Source organism: Macaca mulatta, chromosome 16 (assembly GCF_049350105.2).
Source record: "Macaca mulatta isolate MMU2019108-1 chromosome 16, T2T-MMU8v2.0, whole genome shotgun sequence".
NCBI lineage: Eukaryota > Metazoa > Chordata > Mammalia > Primates > Cercopithecidae > Macaca > Macaca mulatta.
This window is the reverse complement of record NC_133421.1, coordinates 6,900,255-6,921,498: the sequence shown is the minus strand read 5'-3', so window position 1 is coordinate 6,921,498 and position 21,244 is coordinate 6,900,255. Positions and strand designations below refer to the sequence as shown.

The window sequence follows — 21,244 nt, the reverse complement described above, 5'->3', positions numbered from 1 at the left end:
TGGAGTGAGAAGAGCAGTTGGGCCAAGATGGCGGCCGTTGAAGGACTAGTGGGCGACGGCGAGCTGTGGCAGACCTGGCTGCCTAACCACGTCGTGTTCCTGCGGCTCCGGGAGGGACTGAAAAACCAGAGTCCAGCCGAAGCTGAGAAACCAGCTTCTTCGTCGTTGCCTTCGTCGCCGCCGCCGCAGTTGCTGACGAGAAACGTGGTCTTTGGCCTCGGCGGAGAGCTCTTCCTGTGGGACGCAGAAGACAGCTCCTTCTTAGTCGTTCGCCTTCGGGGCCCCGGCGGCGGCGATGAAGAGCCCGCCCTGTCCCGGTACCAGGTACTGTCAGGCCGATCTGGAAGTGAGCCTCACGGGGATCTGAACTAGTTTGTTCTTTCCCCTCTTGGCTGTTTTTTCATCTCGTGGCAGGCGTTCCCGCGGATTGGCTCCGACACTGCACTACGCGGTCGCGGGGACTCAGGCTCTCTCCATGCTTATGGCCTGGAGATCTGGGAGGAAGGAAAGGACCATGGAATAATCAATAAAAATACTAGTGATGGATGAGTGCTCTGGAGATAAACAAAGCGGGGCTGAAGGGATTGAGAACGAGTGGGCGGAGTTGCTATTTTTAGTTTGGTCGGGAGAAACCTGTTCCCTGACATGACACTTACAATAGGCATAGATCGTAAGTTTCTCTTGGGTTGGGCACAGCAAGTCAGGTAGCAGGTTTCAAAGCACCACGTTTCATGCTTGACATGGAGGAGAAAGTCTCTGTTAATTCTCCTCCCCACCCCCCAACGCCCGCTTTAGAAAATAAAGCCATACCCCAAATTGGGATTTTTGTTTTTGATTAGCCAACAGCATGTGAAAATGGGCGTGATCCAGAAAGTATTACACACTTGCTGTGATCAAATATTGGTTTATGGAAATGTTTGTTTGTAATACACAGATTCTCTTAAAGATTAAAAAGTAAAGAGCTTGGTACTCATTCTAAGGTATGACATCTGTTGTGGGCCCGGTCCAACTCTTGTTACCGAGAAGTGACTTAATTTTAATAAGACGCTAGCAATGCTTCTGCAATTTTGAAAATAGGGCAAGAGTCTACGGTTTGCTTACTTAAACAGTTTCAGTTAAAAATTATCAAGGCCGGGCGCGGTGGCTCACGACGGTAATCCCAACACTTTGGGAGGCCTGGGCGGGTGGATCACCTGAAGTCAGGAAATCGAGACCAGCTTCGCCAACATGGTGAAACCTCGTCTCTACTAAAAATACAAAAATTAGCCAGGCGTGGTGGCGCGCACCTGTAATCCATCTACTCGGGTGCCCGAGGAAGGAGAATCTCTTGAACCTGGGAGGCGGAGGCTGCAGTGAGCTGAGATCTAGCCACTGCACTCCAGCCTGGGCAACAGAGCAACACTCCGTCTCAAAAAATAATAATAATAATTACCAAATGTTCAGCACACAGTATTTCGATAACATCTTATACTGCTATGTAGCATTTGACACAATTATAATTTAATTATTTATAATTACTTTTTTTTTTTTTTTTTTTTTGAGACAGAGTTGGCTCTTGTTTCCCAGGCTGGAGTGCAATGACGCCATCTCGGCTCACCGCAACCTCTGCCTTCCGGTTTCAAGCGATTCTCCTGCCTCAGCTTCTGGAGTAGCTGGGATTACAGGCATCCACCACCACGCCCGACTAATTTTCGTATTTTTAGTAGAGGCGGGGTTTCACCATGTTGGCCAGGCTGGTCTCGAAGCCCTGACCTCGTGATCCACTTGTTTCGGCCTCCCAAAGTGTTGGGATTGCAGGCAGTCAGCCACTGCGCCGGCCTTTTTTTTTTTCCTTTTCTTTTCTTTTTGAGACAGGATCTCCCTCTATTGCCCAGGCTGGAGTGCAGTGGTGCAATCTCAGCTAACTGCAACCTCCACCTCCTGGATTCAAGCGATTCTCCTGCCTCAGCCTCTTGAGTAGTTGGGTTTACAGGCCCACACCACCATACCTGGCTGCTTTTTGTATTTTTAGTAGAGACGGGGTTTCACCATGTTGACCAGGCTGATCTGGAACTCCTGGCCTCAGGTGATCCACCCGCCTTGGCCTCCCAAAGTGCTGGCATTCCAGCTGTAAGCCTTGGCGCTCTGCCTCTGTCTTTTTTTCTAGACTGTAAGCTCCAAGGCAGGGGCAGGGTCTGCCCTTCTCATTTTTAAAACATTTGTTTTATTTTTTATTTTTGAGATGGGGTCTTTCTCTGTTCCTCAGGCTACAAAATTGTTGTCCAGCATACAAAAATGCTGGAGTGCCCAGAATTTATAAGCTCTCAGTAAATATTGGTGACTCTCGGTAACCTTCCCTCCTCCAGAATCTCAAAACCTTAGAGATGGGGAAGAAAGCAGCTTATCATGAGTTGTAACTTTGGATGTTAAAAGCATGAGTAAGCTGAGTGTAGTGGCTCTAGCCTATAATCAGCACTTTAGGAGGCCAAGGTGGAGGCAGGTGGATCTTGTGAGCACAGGAACAGGTGTTCAAGACCAGCCTGGGCAACAGGAGGAAACCCCCATCTCTACAAAAAAAACCTTTTTAATTAGCTGGGCATGGTGGTGCACACCTGTAGTCCCAGCTCCTCTGGAAGCTGAGGTGGGAAGGACACTTGAGCCCCTACAGTAAAGGCTGCAGTGGGCTGCCACTGCACTCCAGCCTGGGTGACAAAGCAAGACTCCATCTCAAAAAAAAAAAAAAAGAGCATGAGTTGTAACTTTAAAAACAACAACAGCAACCGAAATACTGTGATTATTGTGAATGAACTAAATTGATTGAATTGTATATGTAACAAGAAAGGTGGCCTTTGTTTGGTTTGCGTTTGACGAGAAAAATCAAGCGGAAAGAAGATGGGGGTTGAATATAGAGAAAAGAAGGAAAGACAAGGAGAAATAATTTGATTAGAATCAGCAAAGGGCAACTAAAAAAACAAAAACAAAACCAGGATTACAGACATCAGCAATTTGAAATATTGTATTTAGAACAGTCGTGTCTGTTCTAAAAGCATTTTGGCTTAGGGTGATTCTTCATACATAAAGATAAACAATACCTTGGCAGTCTCATAACATATTCCTGAAAGTAGAAAGAAAAGAAACAGATGGTCATGGGAGAACAAATAGAACCAAGAGAAGAAGAGAATTTTGAGGACATGTGGTGCTGACACAACATACCAGAATCTCATGAAAAGATCACTGTTATTAAGCCTTCATGGGTAAAGCAGCATTCTGCTTGCTACAGAAGCTCTTAAAGCCACCCTTTTTTTCCCCCCAGTTTTTGTAGAAACGAGGTCTCACTGTATTGCCCAGGCTGGTCTCAAACTTTCCTCAGCCTCCCAAAGTACTGGGATTACAGGTGTGAGACGCTGTACTTGGCCTTCAAGCCATTCTTTACTATTATATAATAATTATCATTGCTTATTCTGAGTTTATGTCTATCTACTAAGCGTCTGTTGAGAGTCAGCAGTATGCCAGAATGCTAAGAATACAGAGAGGAAAGATGTAGATCTCAGGTAATTCATAGTTGTGTGGGATGAGCAAGTAAAAAGGACAATTAGAATGTAGGATGATAATAAGTATGATAGAATTATCCAGAGCATATCATTGATGTACAGAAAAGATGGCCAGGCGCAGTGGTTCACGCCTTTAATCCCAGCGCTTTGGGAGACTGAGGTGGGCAGATCAGTTGAGGCCAGGAGGCCCATCTCTACTAAAAATCAGGAGGCAGAGGTTACAGTAAGTCGAAATCGTACCACTGCACTTCAGCCTGGGCGACAGAGCGTGACTCTCTCAGGAAAAAAAAACAACAGAAAATATGCACTTATTCCTGGCCAGAAGATCAGGGATGTTTTCTTGGGAAGAAAGTGCATAGAAGCTGAATCTCCCAAGAATGTGTAAGTCTTGTTAGCTAAAAAAGAAAAAAATCAAAAGCATTGCAAGAAGAGAAACAATTGTACAAAGACACAAAGGCATGGCAGAGCATGATGATTTCCCAGAAATACAGAAATACCAATTAATCTGTTTGGAGTGTGAGGTACAAGCAGAAGAGTGGTGGAGAGTTGAGACCTGGAGTAGTAGGGTGGAGCTTGATTATAAGAAGGAACATTACGTGTAGTAGTCTCTATTTATCAAGGTAAGGAAATCTGATGCATTTTATGGAACATTCCAATCTAGATGATTTAAAAAATTTCATGGCCGGGGGCGGTGGCTCACGCCTGTAATCCCAGCACTTTGGGAGGCCAAGGCAGGTGATCATGAGTCAAGAGATCGAGACCATCCTGGCCAACATGGTGAAACCCCCGTCTATACTAAAAATACAAAAATTCCCTGGGCGTGGTGATTTGCGCCTATAGTCCCAGCTACTCAGGAGGCTAAGGCAGGAGAATCGCTTGAACCCGGGAGGCGGAGGTTGCAGTGAGCCAATAGTGGACCACTGCACTCCAGCCTGGTGACAGAGCAAGACTCCATCTCAAAAAAACATGAGGTAATGGTACAAGTGTGAGCACTTACCCAGAGTTTTATTATCCTATAATTGTTGTAAACTAAACTATTACTGTGATTTCAAGTAACTGCCATCCATATTTATATTAAAACTAACTATATTGACTGGTTTGCTTTAATTTTCAGAGATTGCTTTGCATAAATCCACCCCTGTTTGAAATCTATCAAGTCTTGTTAAGTCCAACACAACATCATGTAGCACTTATAGGAATAAAAGGACTTATGGTATTAGAATTACCCAAGAGATGGGGGAAGAATTCTGAATTTGAAGGTGGAAAATCAACAGTGAATTGTAGGTAAGTTGTATGGTATTTATCTGTATCATTTATTATATATACAGAAAATTGTTCAAGACCAGTGGTTCTTAAGCATGTTTAGTATACTGCTCTTGAAACATTAGAGCACTCCTCGTGGTCTGCAGACTGGCTTCTGTGTTACCAATGTTTATAGTATATGTGTGATTGATTGTACTTTTATTCTGCCTGAAGTACCACATTGCTCTCTCATTGGAGGCTAGGCCATTCTTTCAACTAGGTAGAAGTAAGTATTTTATATATATATATATGTGCGTGTATATATGTGTGTGTGTATATATGTGTGTGTATATATATATATATTTTTTTTTTTGAGATGGAGTCTTGCTCTGTCACTCAGGCTGAAGTGCAGTGGCACAATCTCGGCTCACTGCAACCTCTGCCTCCTGGATTCAAGTAATTCTCGTGCATCAGCCTCCCGAGTAACTGGGATTACAGGCAAGCGCTGCCACACCCAGCTAATTTTTGTATTTTTAGTAGAGATGGGGTTTCACCATGTTGGCCAAGCTGGTCTTGAACTCCTGACCTCAAGTGATCCACCCACCTCAGCCTCCCAAAGTGTTGAGGTTATAGGTGTGAGCCACCGCACCTGGCCTATTTTTATATAATTTCTTTTTCAACAAATCCAGAAAAGTGAATCTGAAAGATCTACTCAAAAGAGTACAGATGCTTGTCAACTTACGATTGGGTCATGTCCCGATAAACCCAGTGTAAGTTGAAAATGCATTCATTGCTGACAGCACAGCAGATGATCCCTGATTTAGGATGGTTCAGCATAGGATTTTTCAACATTATGAACCCATCATAAGTCATAAGGAGCTCCTCGATTTATGATGGATTATGTACTGGTAAACCCATTGTAAAGTTGGGGATCATCTGTATAAGGTAGAAACTACTTTTAGCTCCACAACTTATAAGTTGAGTCCCCTTAAACTGTTTATTTCCGAAGTCTCTGTTTCCTCGTTTTAAAAACAGGATTGATAATATCTGCCCTTGTAATTTCCTAACAGGGTTAGTAAAAGCATCAAATGAGATACTATATCTGAAAACACTTGTACTGTGTAAAATATGTATCAATCCTAAGTCAAACCATCCTAAAATGTATATATATGTATGAAATATTATGTAATTTGAGGCCAGGCACGGTGGCTCACGCCTGTAATCCCACCACTTTGGGAGGCCCAGGTGGGTGGATTGCCTGAGCTCAGGAGTTTGAGACCACCCTGGGCAACATGGTGAAACCTCATCTCTACTAAAATACAAAAAATCAGCTGGGTGTGATGGCACACACCTGTAGTCCTAGCTACTCGAGAGGATAAGGCACAAGTATTGCTTAAACCCGGAAGGCGGAGGTTGCAGTGAGCCAAGATCGCACCACTGCACTCCAGCTTGAGCCACAGAGCGAGACTTCATCTCAAATAAATAAATAAATAAAATTTAATTAAATTATTAAAATAAATTATTTATTTTGAGACAGAGTCTCGCTCTGTAGTCCAAGCTGGAGTGCAGTTGCATGATCTCAGCTCACTGCAACCTCCTCAGCCCAGGCTGGAGTGCAGTGGTGTGAGCTCAGCTCACTGTGGCCTCCGCCTCCTGGGTTCCAGCGATTCTCCTGCCTCAGCTTCATGGGTAACTGGGAATACAGGCACGCGCCACCACACTTGCCTAATTCTTGTATTTTTAGTGGAGACGAGGTTTCACTTTGTTGACTAGGCTGATCTCAAACTCCTGACCTCAGGTGATCCACCCATCTTGGCCTCCCAAAGTGCTAAGATAAGTGTGAGCCATCGCACCCAGCCAATGCGCTATAATTTAGAAGATATTTTTATTTCAATTCTTTGATATTGTTTGAATAGATGCCTTGAATGCCCTCTCAGCATGATTTCAGGGAGATACATTTGAAGGAAAGAGAAGCAAAGAGTGTTAAAATAGAAATTCCTTTAGGGCCTTTTACGGTGGCTCACACCTGTAATTCCAGCACTTTGGGAGGCCGAGGCGGGCAGATCACCTGAGATCGGGAGTTTGAGACCAGCCTGACCAATGGCGAAACCCCCTCTCTACTGAAAACAAACAATTAGCCGGGCGTGATGGCAGGTGCCTGTAATTCCAGCTATTCGGGAGGCTGAGGCAGGAGAATCGCTTGAACCCAGTAGACGGAGGTTGCAGTGAGCCAAGATTGTGCCATTAAACTCTAGCCTGGACAACAAGAGAGAAACTCCATCTCAAAAAAAAAAAAAGAAGTTCCTTTAGAAGATTTTTCATCGGCCGGGCGCGGTGGCTCAAGCCTGTAATCCCAGCACTTTGGGAGGCCGAGACGGGTGGATCATGAGGTCAGGAGATCGAGACCATCCTGGCTAACACGGTGAAACCCCGTCTCTACTAAAAAATACAAAAAAAACTAGCCGGGTGAGGTGGCGGGTGCCTGTAGTCCCAGCTACTCGGGAGGCTGAGGCAGGAGAATGGCGTGGACCCGGGAGGCGGAGCTTGCAATGAGCTGAGATCCGGCCACTGCACTCCAGCCTGGGAGACAGAGCAAGACTCCGTCTCAAAAAAAAAAAAAAAAAAGATTTTTCATCAAAGTTGTATAAAATGTTTTGGAAAATTATTATCTTTATTTTAGTACCACTCCAGTTGCTGAGAGATTTTTCACCAGTTCTACCTCTCTGACTCTAAAGCATGCTGCATGGTATCCAAGTGAAATACTGGATCCCCACATAGTGCTGTTAACATCAGACAACGTAATAAGGTAAATTTTATTTTTCTCTCTCTTGAAGCCTTGCAAGTGGGAAAGCTCTGTTTCTGTTTGCCAGTTAACAGCTCAACATAGAACAAAGTGAGTCATTGAATGAGTCTGCTTTTATCTGATGGCTGTTGTAACCCATTCTCAATCATAAGAATCACCTAACTGCCCTAACTTACGTGCCTTACTTACCACTATTCCTTCTCAACGAGTCTTCCTGCCTCCAAGTATCTCCTTTCCTAATCTGACACATTAGAATAATCTTTCCAAAACTCTTTCATCATGTCACCTTTTGGTGATAATGTAGCATAAAAGAAAGAGAATATAAGTATAAATTCAGAGATTTGAATTCTTGTCCCACCTCCTCTTCTGTTATCTTTGAGATCTTGAGCTTCTTTTTAGGGATGGGGGTGGCTCAGTTTCCAATCTTTTAAGTTGAGCAGGTTTGATTCAATAGTTTCTAAAGCCTCTTCTAAGCTTTGCACTCTATTATTAAATGCCCTAATGCTATGTAGATTTCTACTATATTATCAGTTAACTTTCTGGATCGTTAATTGGGAGGACTCAGCAGAAGTACAGATACCTTCAGTTTTATTTTTCTTAATCACTGCTTTTAACTGTGCTCTACTAAATCTTCCTTCACTGCTGAACGGCTCCCCCCTTAATGGTGTCTTGTACAGATCCCCATAGCTTTCTTGTTACTTCTTGTTATGAAAACAGTGTGTCCAGTTTAAAACTCTAATCTTGGCCAGTTGCAGTGGCTCACACCTGTAATCCCAGCATTTTGGGAGGCCGAGGTGGGAGGATCACTTGAGCCCCTGAGTTTGAGACCAATGTGGGCAACGCAGTGAGATCCTGTCTCTGCAGAAAAATTAGCTGGGCATAATGGCATGTGCCGGTAGTCCTAGCTACTCAGGAGACTGAGATAGGAAGATTGCTTGAGCCCAGGAGTTTGAGGCTGCAGTGAGCCATGATCATACCACTGGGTAACAGAGTGAAACCCTGTCTAAAGAAAATAAAAATTTCAAAAGCTATTTGATCTCAAATCTATTTCACAACTATGTCCTGGCCCTTTTGTAGGTCAGACCTGTGTTTTGTGGGATCAGAAGCGATTGGAGAGTGTGCGGTCTGCTCTTTCACTCTTCCTCTTATCCCAGCACTTTGGAGCATAGGGTGAAGTGTAAGGAATGGGCTGCCTCCTCCTTCCTCCAAATCTAACTCCTTCAGTGTGGGGTAGGGGAGTGGGATAGGTGAGGTAGAGATCTTACCAAACTGGTAGTGATGGGGAAGTATGCCTGATCTTGTTTTAATCTCGTTCCATCTGTCACCAGTGAACTCCGCTGATGTGGTAGTCTCTGTATAGATGGGGGTGTGTGTGTGTGTGTGTGTGTGTGTGTGTGTGTGTGTGTGTGTGTGTGTGTGTTGGAGGGCAGTGTTGAACTTCCAGCTCTCCCCATCACTGAGGAGCTCTGGCTCCCATTGGCTCCTGTCAGTTCTCTATGCCCTGAATCCTCTCTCAAGATGGGGTACAGTATACCTTATCTGCAGGGTGTATATTCCAAGACCCCCCAGTGAATGCCTGAAACTGTAGATGGTACTGAACGTGATATGTGTGTATTGCTATGTTTTTTCGATCTAATAACTGAGACAGCTACTAAGTGACTAAGGGGCATTCAGCTAGGAAATGCACCAGTCTCCCTTGTTACAGGTACCTCCACATCTGGCTCTTTCCTAGAGCCTTCCCTGCCCACCCGTTTGGCTTTGGAGTTCAGGGCAGAGAAAGAGGGGAGGGAAAATCTTCCCAGCACAAACATTATACTGTACTCCGAAGGACTCTTTGACATCCTCTCTTCTTAGTCTTCCTTTTATATCCTATGATGGAAAAGGAGATGGTGGGAAGATAACGTAGGTACAGTTCTTAAGCCCCAGAGGAAGTGTCTGGCCCCAGATATTGAAGGTTCTTTTTTAAAATATGTGGTACTTAACACTTCTGTTTTCCTAAGCTTTGGAGATTTTGGGCAATTTCAGAGCAAAAGGAAATTTTCACCGAATGCCCTGTTACACTTTCTTTTTCTTTCACTGTTCCCCAATACAACATTATTGTCTAGTATTTATGTGTATTTTCAAGTTAGTAACGCTTGTAGGAACCTAGGAAGACTGTAATAAATGTGTATTCAAATGGATCAAATTATCATGAAAAACATTTATTAACTACTTAATGTGGCATTTTATTGATATTAGAAGAAACCAAGTTTAAAAATTCTTAGTGGCGTCAGACAAAATAAGTGATTGTAAGGGACTTTGGATTTCTAAAATGACATTACTGGCCTTTTGAAAATTCTTTCCCTTTTTCACAATAGCCTTATATGCTGTGAAATATAGGTTACTTTAAAATAATTTTGGTTAAAAAAAATCAGTATCATACTTTACCTTGAGAAAATAGAGATGATATGATATTGGGTTTGTTTGTTTGGTTCTTTTTTTTTTTTAAATGGAGTCTCACTCTGTCACCCAAGCTGGAGTGCAGTGGCATGATCTTGGCTCACTCCAGCCTCCAGCTCTCTGCAACCTCCACCTCCCAGATTCAAGCCATTCTCCTGCCCTAGCCTCCCGAGCAGCTGGGATTACAGGTGTGTGCCACCACACCCAAATATTTTTTGTATTTTTAGTAGAGACAGAGTTTCACCATGTTGGCCAGGCTGGTCACAAACTCCTGACCTCAAGTGATCCGTGCACCTCAGCCTCCCAAAGTGCTAGGATTATAGGTGTGAGCCACTGTGCCCGGCCAATGTTGGGTTTTTATAGAACAAACACATAAATAGATTTGCAGGCTAAATGTCACTCACTCTGTCAGCCAGTTGGCATATAAAGAATAAGATACGGTTCTTTCTCTGGTGGGATTTGGTGTCTAATAGGCAGAGATAGATGTGTGTAGTTGAAGGAAAACTGGCAAGCTTAGGGGCAATAGTGAGATGACTGGACAAGGCGAGTATAGCTAAGGGCTCAGGACGGAAGTGACAGAGGTGCAGTGGTATGGAATAGGCTGTTAAAGAATATTGGTAAGGATAGAGAACATTTCTTCAGGTCCCAGTGAAACCTCCCTCATGTAGTTAAACAATAAATGAAGTAGACTACTTTGCAACAGCAAGATTTTTGCAAAGAAATAGTTGTGATAAGTGGTGGGAAAATTCTCAAGAACTGACTAGATGGAGAGGAAAGTGCAGTTTTGGGAAACGAAAAGAGAATTTTAAGTGCTGGTTTTCTTCTCTTTTGGTTGCTAGAATTTACTCGCTACGTGAGCCCCAGACACCCACTAAGGTGATTATACTTTCAGAAGCCGAAGAGGAAAGCCTAGTACTCAATAAAGGGTAAGTTTTTATTTGAGTCATAAAATGGTTTTTTAAATTAGCTTATTGGGATTATAAATGCAGTTTTAACATACTGCAAGGTTTTGCAGAGGTGACTAGCATGCTTTTGGTAATGTGAGAAGTAAGTGTATTTTTAGTAGAAACAGGGTTTCGTCATGTTGGCCAGGCTTGTCTGGAACTCTTGGGCTCAAGTGATCCTGCTCGTCTCAGCCTCCCAAAGTGCTGGAATTACAGGCCTGAGCCACCATTCATTTCTTTATCACCTTTCTATGTGATAAAGAAACTAAGATAATATCTTGCATTGATGTTTGCTTTCTCAGCTATATGAAATTGTGATTTCATTTTAACCATATTTGTTAACCTTGTATTGAACTAGAATCTTCCTGAATAACTACACTAAATTTTAAATGCAAAAACAGCATGGTTTTATGATTCGTCTTCTTGATATAATGTATATTTGCTGTAGAAAATTGAGAAAAATAGATCAAAGTATTAAGAAGAAATTGAAAATCTTTTGTAATCTCCTATAGCTATAGCCTGTTTCAATACAGCAGCCAAAATTTAATCAGATCATTCTACTTTAATATACAGTTTAATCAGATCAGTTTAATCAGATCATTCTACTTCCCTGCTCTCCACACCCCATTGATTTCCCAGAATCTTTACCTATAAAGGTTCCACAGGTATGCCACCTGATTGACTTTCCAGCTTCATTCCTCTCTCTGTGCCCTGGCTCTCGGCTCCAGGCACCTTGGCCTCCTTGCCATTCCACAGACGTTAAGCACTTCTACCTTAGACGTTTGCTCTCCACCTTGACTGCTCCTTCCCTAGTTAACCACAGACTTGCTTGCTTACTTCTTTCAGATCTTTGCTCATATGTCTTATCAGAGTCTTTCCCGTACCAACTAGTGTAAAGTACCACCTCCATCAGTACCCTCTTACCCTACTTGATTTTCATGATATTTTCTGAGTTTATGTTCCATCTTTATTTCTTTTTGTGGTATGTCTCTCTCTAGAGGGCAGGGCATTTGTTTAATTCACTGACATATTCCCAGACCCTAGAAAAGACCTGGCACAGAGTAGGTGCTTTGAAATTACTTGTAGAACTTACGGATCCTGCTGCTCAGAGACAACTGTTGATGTTTTCATGTGTTTTCCTGTTTCCTTTTTGCATTTGTGTGTATGTATATATTTTTGCTATTTGTATATCTGTGTATTTAAACTATTTAAGATGAGAGTAGAACCAAATAATTTTATGGCTAGCTTTTTTCACTTAATTTCATGAGTTGTTTTTTTTTTTCTTTTGAGATGGAGTCTCACTCTGTCACTCAGGCTGGAGTGCAATGGCATGATCTTGGCTCACTCCAACCTTTGCCTCCCAGGTTCAAGTGATTCTGCCTCGGCCTCCCAAGTAGCTGGGATTACAGGCGCCCGCCACCACGCCCAGCTAATATTTGTATTTTTAGTAGAGACGGGGTTTTACCATGTTGGCCAGGCTGGTCTCGAACTCCTGACCTCAAGTGATCCACCCGCCTCAGCCTCCCAAATTGCTGGGATTACAGGCATGAGCCACAGCACCCAGCTGAGAATGTTTAAATGTTAACCTTCTTCATAATCATTTTTTGTCTTTTTAATCCATTGCCTACAAATGCTGTATATACCTACCTCCTATTATTATTTTGTGGTTTTGTTTTGTTTTTTTTTATTTTTATTTTTTGTTGTTTTTGTTTTTAACAAGTTGGTTTTTACATCTCTTTCCAGAAGGGCATATACTGCATCTCTAGGAGAGACAGCAGTGGCATTTGACTTTGGGCCATTGGCAGCAGTCCCAAAGACTCTATTTGGACAAAAAGGCAAAGACGAAGTAGTGGCATACCCACTGTACATCTTATATGAGAATGGAGAGACTTTCCTGACATACATCAGTCTGTTACACAGGTGAGTTGTGGCGGTCACCCACCTGAAATGAAAACTCAGCTTGGGCTCCAGTAGAGATCGTTGAGGCTGGACTCGGGAGCCATGTTTTTGAGTCTGTGGAAATGTTGCAGCCTTCCGATGCTTGGCTTGCATCTTTTTGAGAAAGGGTTAGTACAGATCATTTGGCCTCTCATTTCTTCATGTTATTTGGGTAAGTTCTATAGAATTCTTGGATAATCACTTATGATAGGCCTGGATTTGTGTTCACAAATTCTAGTTATCTGAACAAGTGCTTATGGTTTATCTTATATGAACAAGGCACCATGTTGACATGGTAATCTGGTATTTATGTCCCAGTTGTGGGGAGAAAGATACATACACATGAAAAAATACTATGTATACCACAGTATTGGTACACAGACAGTCAGAACCAGAGGAAGGAGAGGTCATTCTGACTGCGAGGTTGAGGAAATTTTTGTAGAGAAGCAGCGATGTCATGTGTGACTTAGAGGGTTCATTCAGGATTAAATGAAGTATCAAGGAAGGGTGAAAGCATTTCTGTCAAGGGCAGCATAAAGTAGAGTCTAAAAATAAGCAAGTGCAAGTGTCATTCAAGCTTCATTTATTAGACATTCTGGGCTACAGCTGAGGATTCATGTAGGGAGCATTAAGTGATAAAGCTAGAAGTATCTGCCCTGAGAAAATTCGCTGGCATTAAAAATACCTCTTTAAAGAGTGAGTGTGGATTTTTTTTTTCTGTAGGAATAGGGTAGTAGGAAGCCAGTGATGGTTTCTGAGCAGAAGGACAAAACAGTTGGTTAGGAAAGGGACTGGGACAGAGACTTTTAAAGAAGCTTTTGCAAAATTGAGCTTATAATTTATGAGAGTTTGAACTTGGGTGGTAGTAGAACAGAGAGAAAAATTAAACACAGTAGATAGCAACAAAGGAAGGATAAATAAGACTTAGTTACTGTTTGGATAAGGGAGTATGCCATGAACAGAAACAGGTCAGTAAAGGCAGCTAATTGGGGGAGAAACTTTATTTTTAAGTAAATCAGTGTAAGATAGTATTGGACCAATAAAATGGAAATATTCCATGGACAGTTGGAAATACAGGATGATGAGAGACAAGAAGAATTAAAATAGAGGTATGAGAATCATCTGTCATGGTGAGAGAGTCTATACAGGATAAGAATTTGAGGGAAAACTGCAGAGGCATAAGGCTAAGGACTGAGCATTAGAGTTTATTTGCTTATAAATCGACTTAACATACTTATTCAGGGCCCACTGTGTGGCAGAAGATGGAAATACAAGATTGAAGGCAACATTCCTACCATGTAGTTCCTTATCTATCAGAAGGGCATACAACTAAACCAGTAACTATAGTACAGTGTCATGTGCTCAGGGCATCACCGGGTTCTTCAGGAGTGTGATGGAGTAAATGAGTAGACCTGCTGATGTTGGAAGACTTTGAGGAAATGCTATGACAAAAGCTTGGACTTGAAGGATTCACTAGACAGTCGGAAGTGGGTACAGAAGAGAGAAGAAAGTATGCAAAACCATAAAGATAAGAAAGATGAAAGAGCTTGACAGGTTACAGAATGGTGAGGATTCACTATTGAGTGCATTCGCCTTGCAGAAATGTTTTCTGCCTTTCACACATGAGCTCAGGAGGATTTTGTGGTAACGTTAGTACCTTCCCTTACCCCTTCTCCTCTTACTGCTGAGCCCTCATTTGTCCAAACCATGATCTGCTTAGTAACCTTAGCCCAAAACCCAAAAGTTATCTTCATCCTTACATTTGGGACTGATCAAAGTCCCAAATTTCTGTGGATTTTGTGATTAAAATTTTTTGGAAGTATACACCAAGCTTGTCCAACTCACGGACTGTGCACAACCCAGGACAGCCTTGAATGCAGCCCACACACTTCGTAAACTTTCTTAGAACATCATGAGATTTGTTTGCGATTTTCTTTTCTTTCTTTTTTTTTTTTTTTTTTTTGAGACGGAGTCTGGCTCTGTCACCCAGGCTGGAGTGCAGTGGCGCGATCTCGGCTCACTGCAAGCTCCGCCTCCCGGGTTTACGCCATTCTCCTGTCTCAGCCTTCCGAGTAGCTGGGACTACAGGCGCCCGCCACCTCGCCCGGCTAGTTTTTTGTATTTTTTTAGTAGAGACGGGGTTTCACCGTGTTAGCCAGGATGGTCTCGATCTCCTGACCTCGTGATCCGCCCGTCTCGGCCTCCCAAAGTGCTGGGATTACAGGCTTGAGCCACCGCGCCCGGCCTCTTTTTTTTTTTTTTTTTTTTAAAAAAAAGCTCATCACCTATTGTTAGTGTATTTTCTATGTGGCCCAAAACAATTTCCAGTGTGACCCAGGGAAGCCAAAAGATTGGGTGCCCCTGGTTATACACCCTTCTCTCCATTCCGTTGTCCGTGCATCAGAACTTCATCATCTGCCTAGGTTATTTTCTTAAATAGTTTCCCTAGATCCCATTTTGGACCCTTCCATGTCTTCCTCCCTAATACCAGATTGATTTGTAAAGTGAAGTTCCATTACTTGATTTAAACCTCTAGTGATACACTGTTACCCAGCAGACTGAATAGTTTAACATGGCATCCAAGATGATGTACTTCATAAGCCAGTCCTGGATGTCTGTCTAGCTGTTTTGCCATTGCTTTAGACCTTGTACTTTGCCTCCTATCATACTAAATAAGTTTTCTTCTTCTTAATTCCTTGTCTTTCATGCTTCCAGGACTTTGCATAAGCTGCTTAACAACCCCCTTCCCAGAAATCATTCTTTCTCTATTTTTCTTATTTGTTTTTGATAGCTTTCTTCATTATCTTTGTATCTTTTTGTCATTCCTTTGTACACCATAAATCCTTCTGTTCTTGCACTTATCACATGGTATACTAATTCTAGTTAAATGTCTGCCTTATCAACTAAACAGTCATTCACTGGGAGAATCATCTGGCACTCAATAATAAGTATTTGTCAAATCAGATTTAGTATAGGGATCCAAAGCCTTGAAGAGAAGCTACATTTCAGAAGAAAGGATTTGGTAGTCTTGGAATATAGATGGTAGTTAAAATGAGGCATAGTTTAATAAGCTCTCATTTAAGTGTGTGTTTTGAAAAAAGTCAAAGCATACAACAGAATCCTGGAGAACACCAATATTTAAGAGAAAGAAATTAGAAAAGGACATTAGAAAATTGTCTTTAAAGAGGTAGGAAGAGAGAACTATAAGAAAGAATTGTTATAGCTGTTAAGGATATTGAGTAGCAGTAATTGTTAACCAGTGATAAATGCAGCAGAAGGTTAAGTGCCTTTTGGATTTAGCAAATCTTGCAGGTGACCTTTGCCACAGTGGCTTCAGTGGAGTGGTGAAAGCATAAACCATAGCAAATTTAGGGCAAGGGTTTCCAGCCTCTGTACTATTGCCATTTTGGTCTGAATTATTGTTTTAGAGGTGCTGTGCTGTAGGGGAGTGTTTAGCAGCCTCTAGCCTCTAACCACTAGATGCCAATACCTCCCCGCACATTGTGACAACCAGTTGTGACAAGCCAAAATGTCTTCAGACATTGCCATTGTCCTCTAGGGCAAAATTGTCTCTGGTTGAGAAACACCAGAGCAGTAGAATCTGAGTGGGAAAGCGAGAAGGTGGAGTATTGGGAATATCCTACATTTATAATGAGGGTATGATAGCTGGAGGAAAACAAAGTCAAAGAATGGTTTTATGGGGTGAGCAAGCTTATTGTCAACATTTCCCAAATATGTTTTTACTCCTTCTTTAGCCCTGGAAATATTGGAAAGCTGTTGGGTCCGTTGCCCATGCATCCTGCGGCTGAAGATAACTATGGTTATGATGCTTGTGCTATCCTCTGCTTACCCTGTGTCCCCAATATCTTAGTGATCGCCACTGAATCAGGAATGCTGTATCACTGTGTCGTGCTAGAAGGGGAAGAAGAAGATGACCAAGCAGTAAGTGCAGGCTGCTGTGGGTGTTTGTATCTTCGATACCTGGAATACTTCCTGACCCAATATGAATGCTTAATATATGAGAAGGAATTTTAACTTATTTATGGAACTTCTGATATTTTGGAAATTAAACAGTTAAAAAAGTAGCTGAGGCACTCTTAGCAACCTAAGTGGAAAGAAGTTAGAAGGTTGCCCAACTTACTTGGTCCACCCGTCTGCGTGTTACTTTCTGATCTCTATATTGCAATCTTCAGGGACAGATACAAAGAGCCTTGGAATCACTGCATCGGCTTTTTTCACAAACATCTTCTTAAAGGAAGAGAGGTGTTATCTCTTCAGAATAACAGTGCAGTGCACTGTTAGGATAGAGGTGGAATTAAGAATTTGAAAGCGCTGTTTGACCCAGCTTCTTTTTTTTTTTTTTTCTTCTGAGGTGGAGTTTCGCTCTTGGTGCCCAGGCTGGAGTGCAGTGGCATGATCTCAGCTCACTGCCACCTCTGCTTCCCAGGTTCAAGCGATTCTCTTGCCTCAGCCTCCCGAGTAGCTGGGATTACAGGCACCCACCACCATGCCCGGCTAATTTTTATTTTTAGTAGAGACAGGGTTTCACTATGTTGGCCAGGCTGGTCTTGAACTCCTGACCTCAGATGATCCACCCACCCACCTTGGCCTCCCAAAGTGCTGGGATTACAGGCATTAACAATCGCACCTGGCCCTGACCCAGCTTTTTGCCTGTTTTTAATTGTGTACATTTTCAAATTAACATGCAATATCAAAATTACAACACTTTTTTTTTTTTACAGTCAGAAAAGTCCTGGGATTCCAGGATTGACCTCATTCCTTCTCTGTATGTGTTTGAATGTGTTGAGTTGGAGCTTGCTTTGAAACTGGCATCTGGAGAGGATGACCCTTTTGATTCTGACTTTTCTTGTCCAATCAAACTTCATAGAGGTAAGCTCTTCAATAAATGTAGTGCTTTCTTCCCATGATTTTTATAGTAAGACTATCATAGACTGTTCCTATGTCATGTGTTTGTTCTGTGGTTCCAGCCTTTAAAAAGTTGACTGGGGCCGGGCGCGGTGGCTCAAGCCTGTAATCCCAGCACTTTGGGAGGCCGAGACGGGCGGATCACGAGGTCAGGAGATGGAGACCATCCTGGCTAACACAATGAAACCCCGTCTCCACTAAAAATACAAAAAAATTAGCCGGGCGTGGTGGCGGCGCCTGTAGTCCCAGCTACTCGGGAGGCTGAGGCAGGAGAATGGCGGGAACCCGGGAGGCGGAGCTTGCAGTGAGCCGAGATCGCGCCACCGCACTCCAGCCTGGGCGACAGAGCGAGACTCCGCCTAAAAAAAAAAAAAAGTTGACTGGGTTTTTTTAGCCTTTTAGTCACTATAGTACACATTTTGTCTAAGGCAGACTGAGCAAATTTCCAAGTTTTAAAATAGTGGTCTTTGGTCCAGATCACCCAGATTCCTAATAGTGAATTTTTCCTGGTCCTATCAAAAGTAGAACTACCATATTATTCAGTAGTTCTACTACTGGATATGTCAAAAGGGAAGGAAATAATAGGTTGAAGAGATACCTGCACTGCCATGCCCATTGCAGTGTTATTCACAATAGCTAAGATGTTGAATCAACCTGTGTCCATCAACAGACCAAATGGATTTTTGTTGTTGTTGTTGTTGTTGTTGTTGTTGTTGTTGAGACGGTGTCTGGCTCTATCAGCCAGGCTGGAGTTTAGTGGCGCAATCTCGACTCACTGCAACCTCCACCTCCCAGGTTCAAGCGATTATTTTGGCTCAGCCTCCCAAGTAGCTGGATTACAGGTATCCACCACCATGCCTGGCTAATTTTTGTATTTTTATTTTTATTTTATTTATTCATTTATTTTGAGACGGAGTCTCGCTCTGTTGCCCAGGCTGAAGTGCAGTAGCGCGATCTCGGCTCACTGGAACCTCTGCCTCCTGGGTTCAAGCGATTCTTCTGCCTCAGCCTCCCTAGTAGCTGGGACTACAGGCACGTGCCATCACGCCCTGCTAATTTTTTTATTTTTAGTGGAGACAAGGTCTCATCATATTGGCCAGGCTGGTATCGAACTCCTGACCTCGTGATCCATCCACCTCGACCTCCCAAAGTGCTGGGATTCCAGGCGTGAGCCACCACGCCTGACAATTTTTGTATTTTTAGTAGAGGTGGGGTTTCACCATGTTGGCCAGGCTGGTCTCAAACTCCTGGCCTCAAGTAGTCCACCTGCCTCAGCCTTCCAAAAGTGCTGGGATAACAGATGTGAGCCACCACGTGCCCGGCCCCAAATGGATTTTTAAAATGTGGTGTATATACACAGTGGAATACCATTTGGCTTTTGTGTGTGTGTGTGTGTGTGTGTGTGTGAGATAATGATCTCACTGTCACCTAGACTGGAGTACAGTGGTGTGATCTTGGCTCACTGCAACCTTCACCCCCCAGGCTCAAACAATCCTCCCACCTCAGCCTCTGGAGTAGCTGGGACTACACGCCTAATTTTTGTATTTTTGGTACATATGGGATTTTGCCATGTCATCCAAGCTCAAACTCCTGAGCTCAAGTGATCCTCCCACCTCGGCCTCTCAAAGTGCTGGTCCACAGGTGTGAACCACCATGCCCAGCCCTATTTGGCTTTAAAAAAGAATGAAATCGTGTCATTCACTGCAACATAGGAGGATTTCAATCTTGTAGCAATTTGACCTATTCTCCTTACAGTTCTTGTTAGCCAGTTTGCCTAGTTTTGGCCTCAACTCTATACTAAAGTATAGCCAAAATATTTAAGGGGGTAGAATTCCTTACATAACAAACCAGCAAAGAGCGTACATTGGGTTTGTCTAATTAAGGTATTTTGAGATTTCTGTTGTCTAAGAATTTTATAGATGAGGAAACAGACCAAATGAAGTAAAGTGACAGAAACTAATTGGTTTCCTCATATAGATACATATATCTTTGGGAAATCTTAAGTGTAGATGTAGACATTTTGTTCTTGGGTTTTTGTTTTTGTTTGTTTGTTTGTTTGTTTGTTTGTTTTCGAGATGGAGTTTTGCTCCTGTTGCCCAAGCTGGAGTGCAGTGGCACGATCTCGGCTCACTTCAACCTCTGCCCCCCAGGTTCAAGCGATTCTCCCGCCTCAGCCTCCCAAGTAGCTGGGATTACAGGAATGCGCCACCACGCCTGGCTAATTTTTGTATTTTTAGTACAGATGGGGTTTCACCATGGTGGTCAGGCTGGTCTCGAACTCCTTATCTGTCCACCTTGGCCTCCCGCGGTGCTGGGATTTTAGGCATAAGCCACCATGCCCAGCCTTTTCTTGGTTCTTCTAATGAGAGTAACATTTTCATATGTGAAACTAAGAAATTTTTGCCTTGTTCATAATTGTGCTGAACAAGGCATATTATAATCACTGAGGCACACCAGATTTCTTAGTGACAAAGTGATAGTGTCTAACAGATTTCCTGTTAACTAAATGTTGGCTCTTTTTAGTAATCAATTTGTTTTACACCCCAGTATTAAGATTTTTCTGTTGATGTTAGCACTACAGGTTTTGAAAAGTCATTTTAACAATGTTAGATTTGATGAGATGATTTGAGCCTTAAGTCTTAAAATACGGGCAAATGAAAAGAAAATTTTCAATACTTTAATTATTCAAACAGATAGATGATTCCCATAGACGAAGGTTTTTTAAACTTTTTATAGCAGAATGCTGTTTTCTAAGATGTTTTATGGAACCTCAATATATAAGACAGAAAAATAATGTATCAGCTTTAGAACATTAATATATGATAAAGTCACTAATCACAAAGTGAGACTGTTAAAGGAAAATTTAATCTAGGGGTTTTATGGGTTATTGTGCCATTTTATCAGCTTCAATATATACCTTATCTCTGTATTTTATTTTTACTTTAATAACATTATTATTTTGTCTGTCTGTTTTTTGAGATGGAGTTTCACTCTTGTTGCCCAGGCTGCAGTGCAGTGGCGCAATCTTAGCTCACCGCAACCTCCACCTCCCGGGTTTGAGCAATTCTCCTGCCTCAGCCTCAGCCTCCCGAGTAGCTGGGATTGCAGGTGTGAGCCACCACACCCGGCCAGTAACATTATTAATATTAATAATAAAAATCATGAGTTACAGAGATAAATATACATAATAATAAGTATTCAATAGCTTATCTTTTAGTCTCAGGATTGTCTCACTGATACTGGGGCTCAAAGGAGGTACAGAAATATTTGTTTCAAAACCAGTTAATTAAAATTGTGTAACAACTACTCATACTTTTTAGTTATAAATGATTGTCAAACAAAAAGAGCATCCCAAACTGAAAATAACCTTTAAAACTATCTGTCAGTCAACATTATGAAGACATACTAAACTTCACTTCTCA

At 42.4% G+C, this 21,244-nt stretch overlaps 1 protein-coding gene across 7 annotated transcripts in view; it reads left to right on the top strand.

Annotated features, from left to right (window-relative positions):
- The first annotated feature begins 15 nt into the window (after positions 1-15).
- The window catches only part of NUP88 (nucleoporin 88), a 43,244-nt gene continuing 22,015 nt past the window's right edge, over positions 16-21,244 (top strand). For 5 of the 7 annotated variants that reach the window (XR_013405953.1, XM_077969962.1, XM_077969960.1 and 2 more), the window contains exons 1-7: positions 16-324; positions 4,645-4,814; positions 7,453-7,578; positions 10,854-10,940; positions 12,702-12,878; positions 16,652-16,838; positions 17,639-17,786. Coding sequence is in view for 6 of the 7 variants with exons in the window: in XM_077969962.1 (XP_077826088.1) it covers positions 28-324; positions 4,645-4,814; positions 7,453-7,578; positions 10,854-10,940; positions 12,702-12,878; positions 16,652-16,838; positions 17,639-17,786 (1,192 nt within the window). In the remaining variant the exon portion in view is untranslated. Of the gene's footprint in view, positions 325-4,644; positions 4,815-7,452; positions 7,579-10,853; positions 10,941-12,701; positions 12,879-16,651; positions 16,839-17,638; positions 17,787-20,801; positions 20,931-21,244 lie in introns of all 7 variants that reach the window. The other 2 variants (XM_077969957.1, XM_077969959.1) reach the window with 2 other exon arrangements.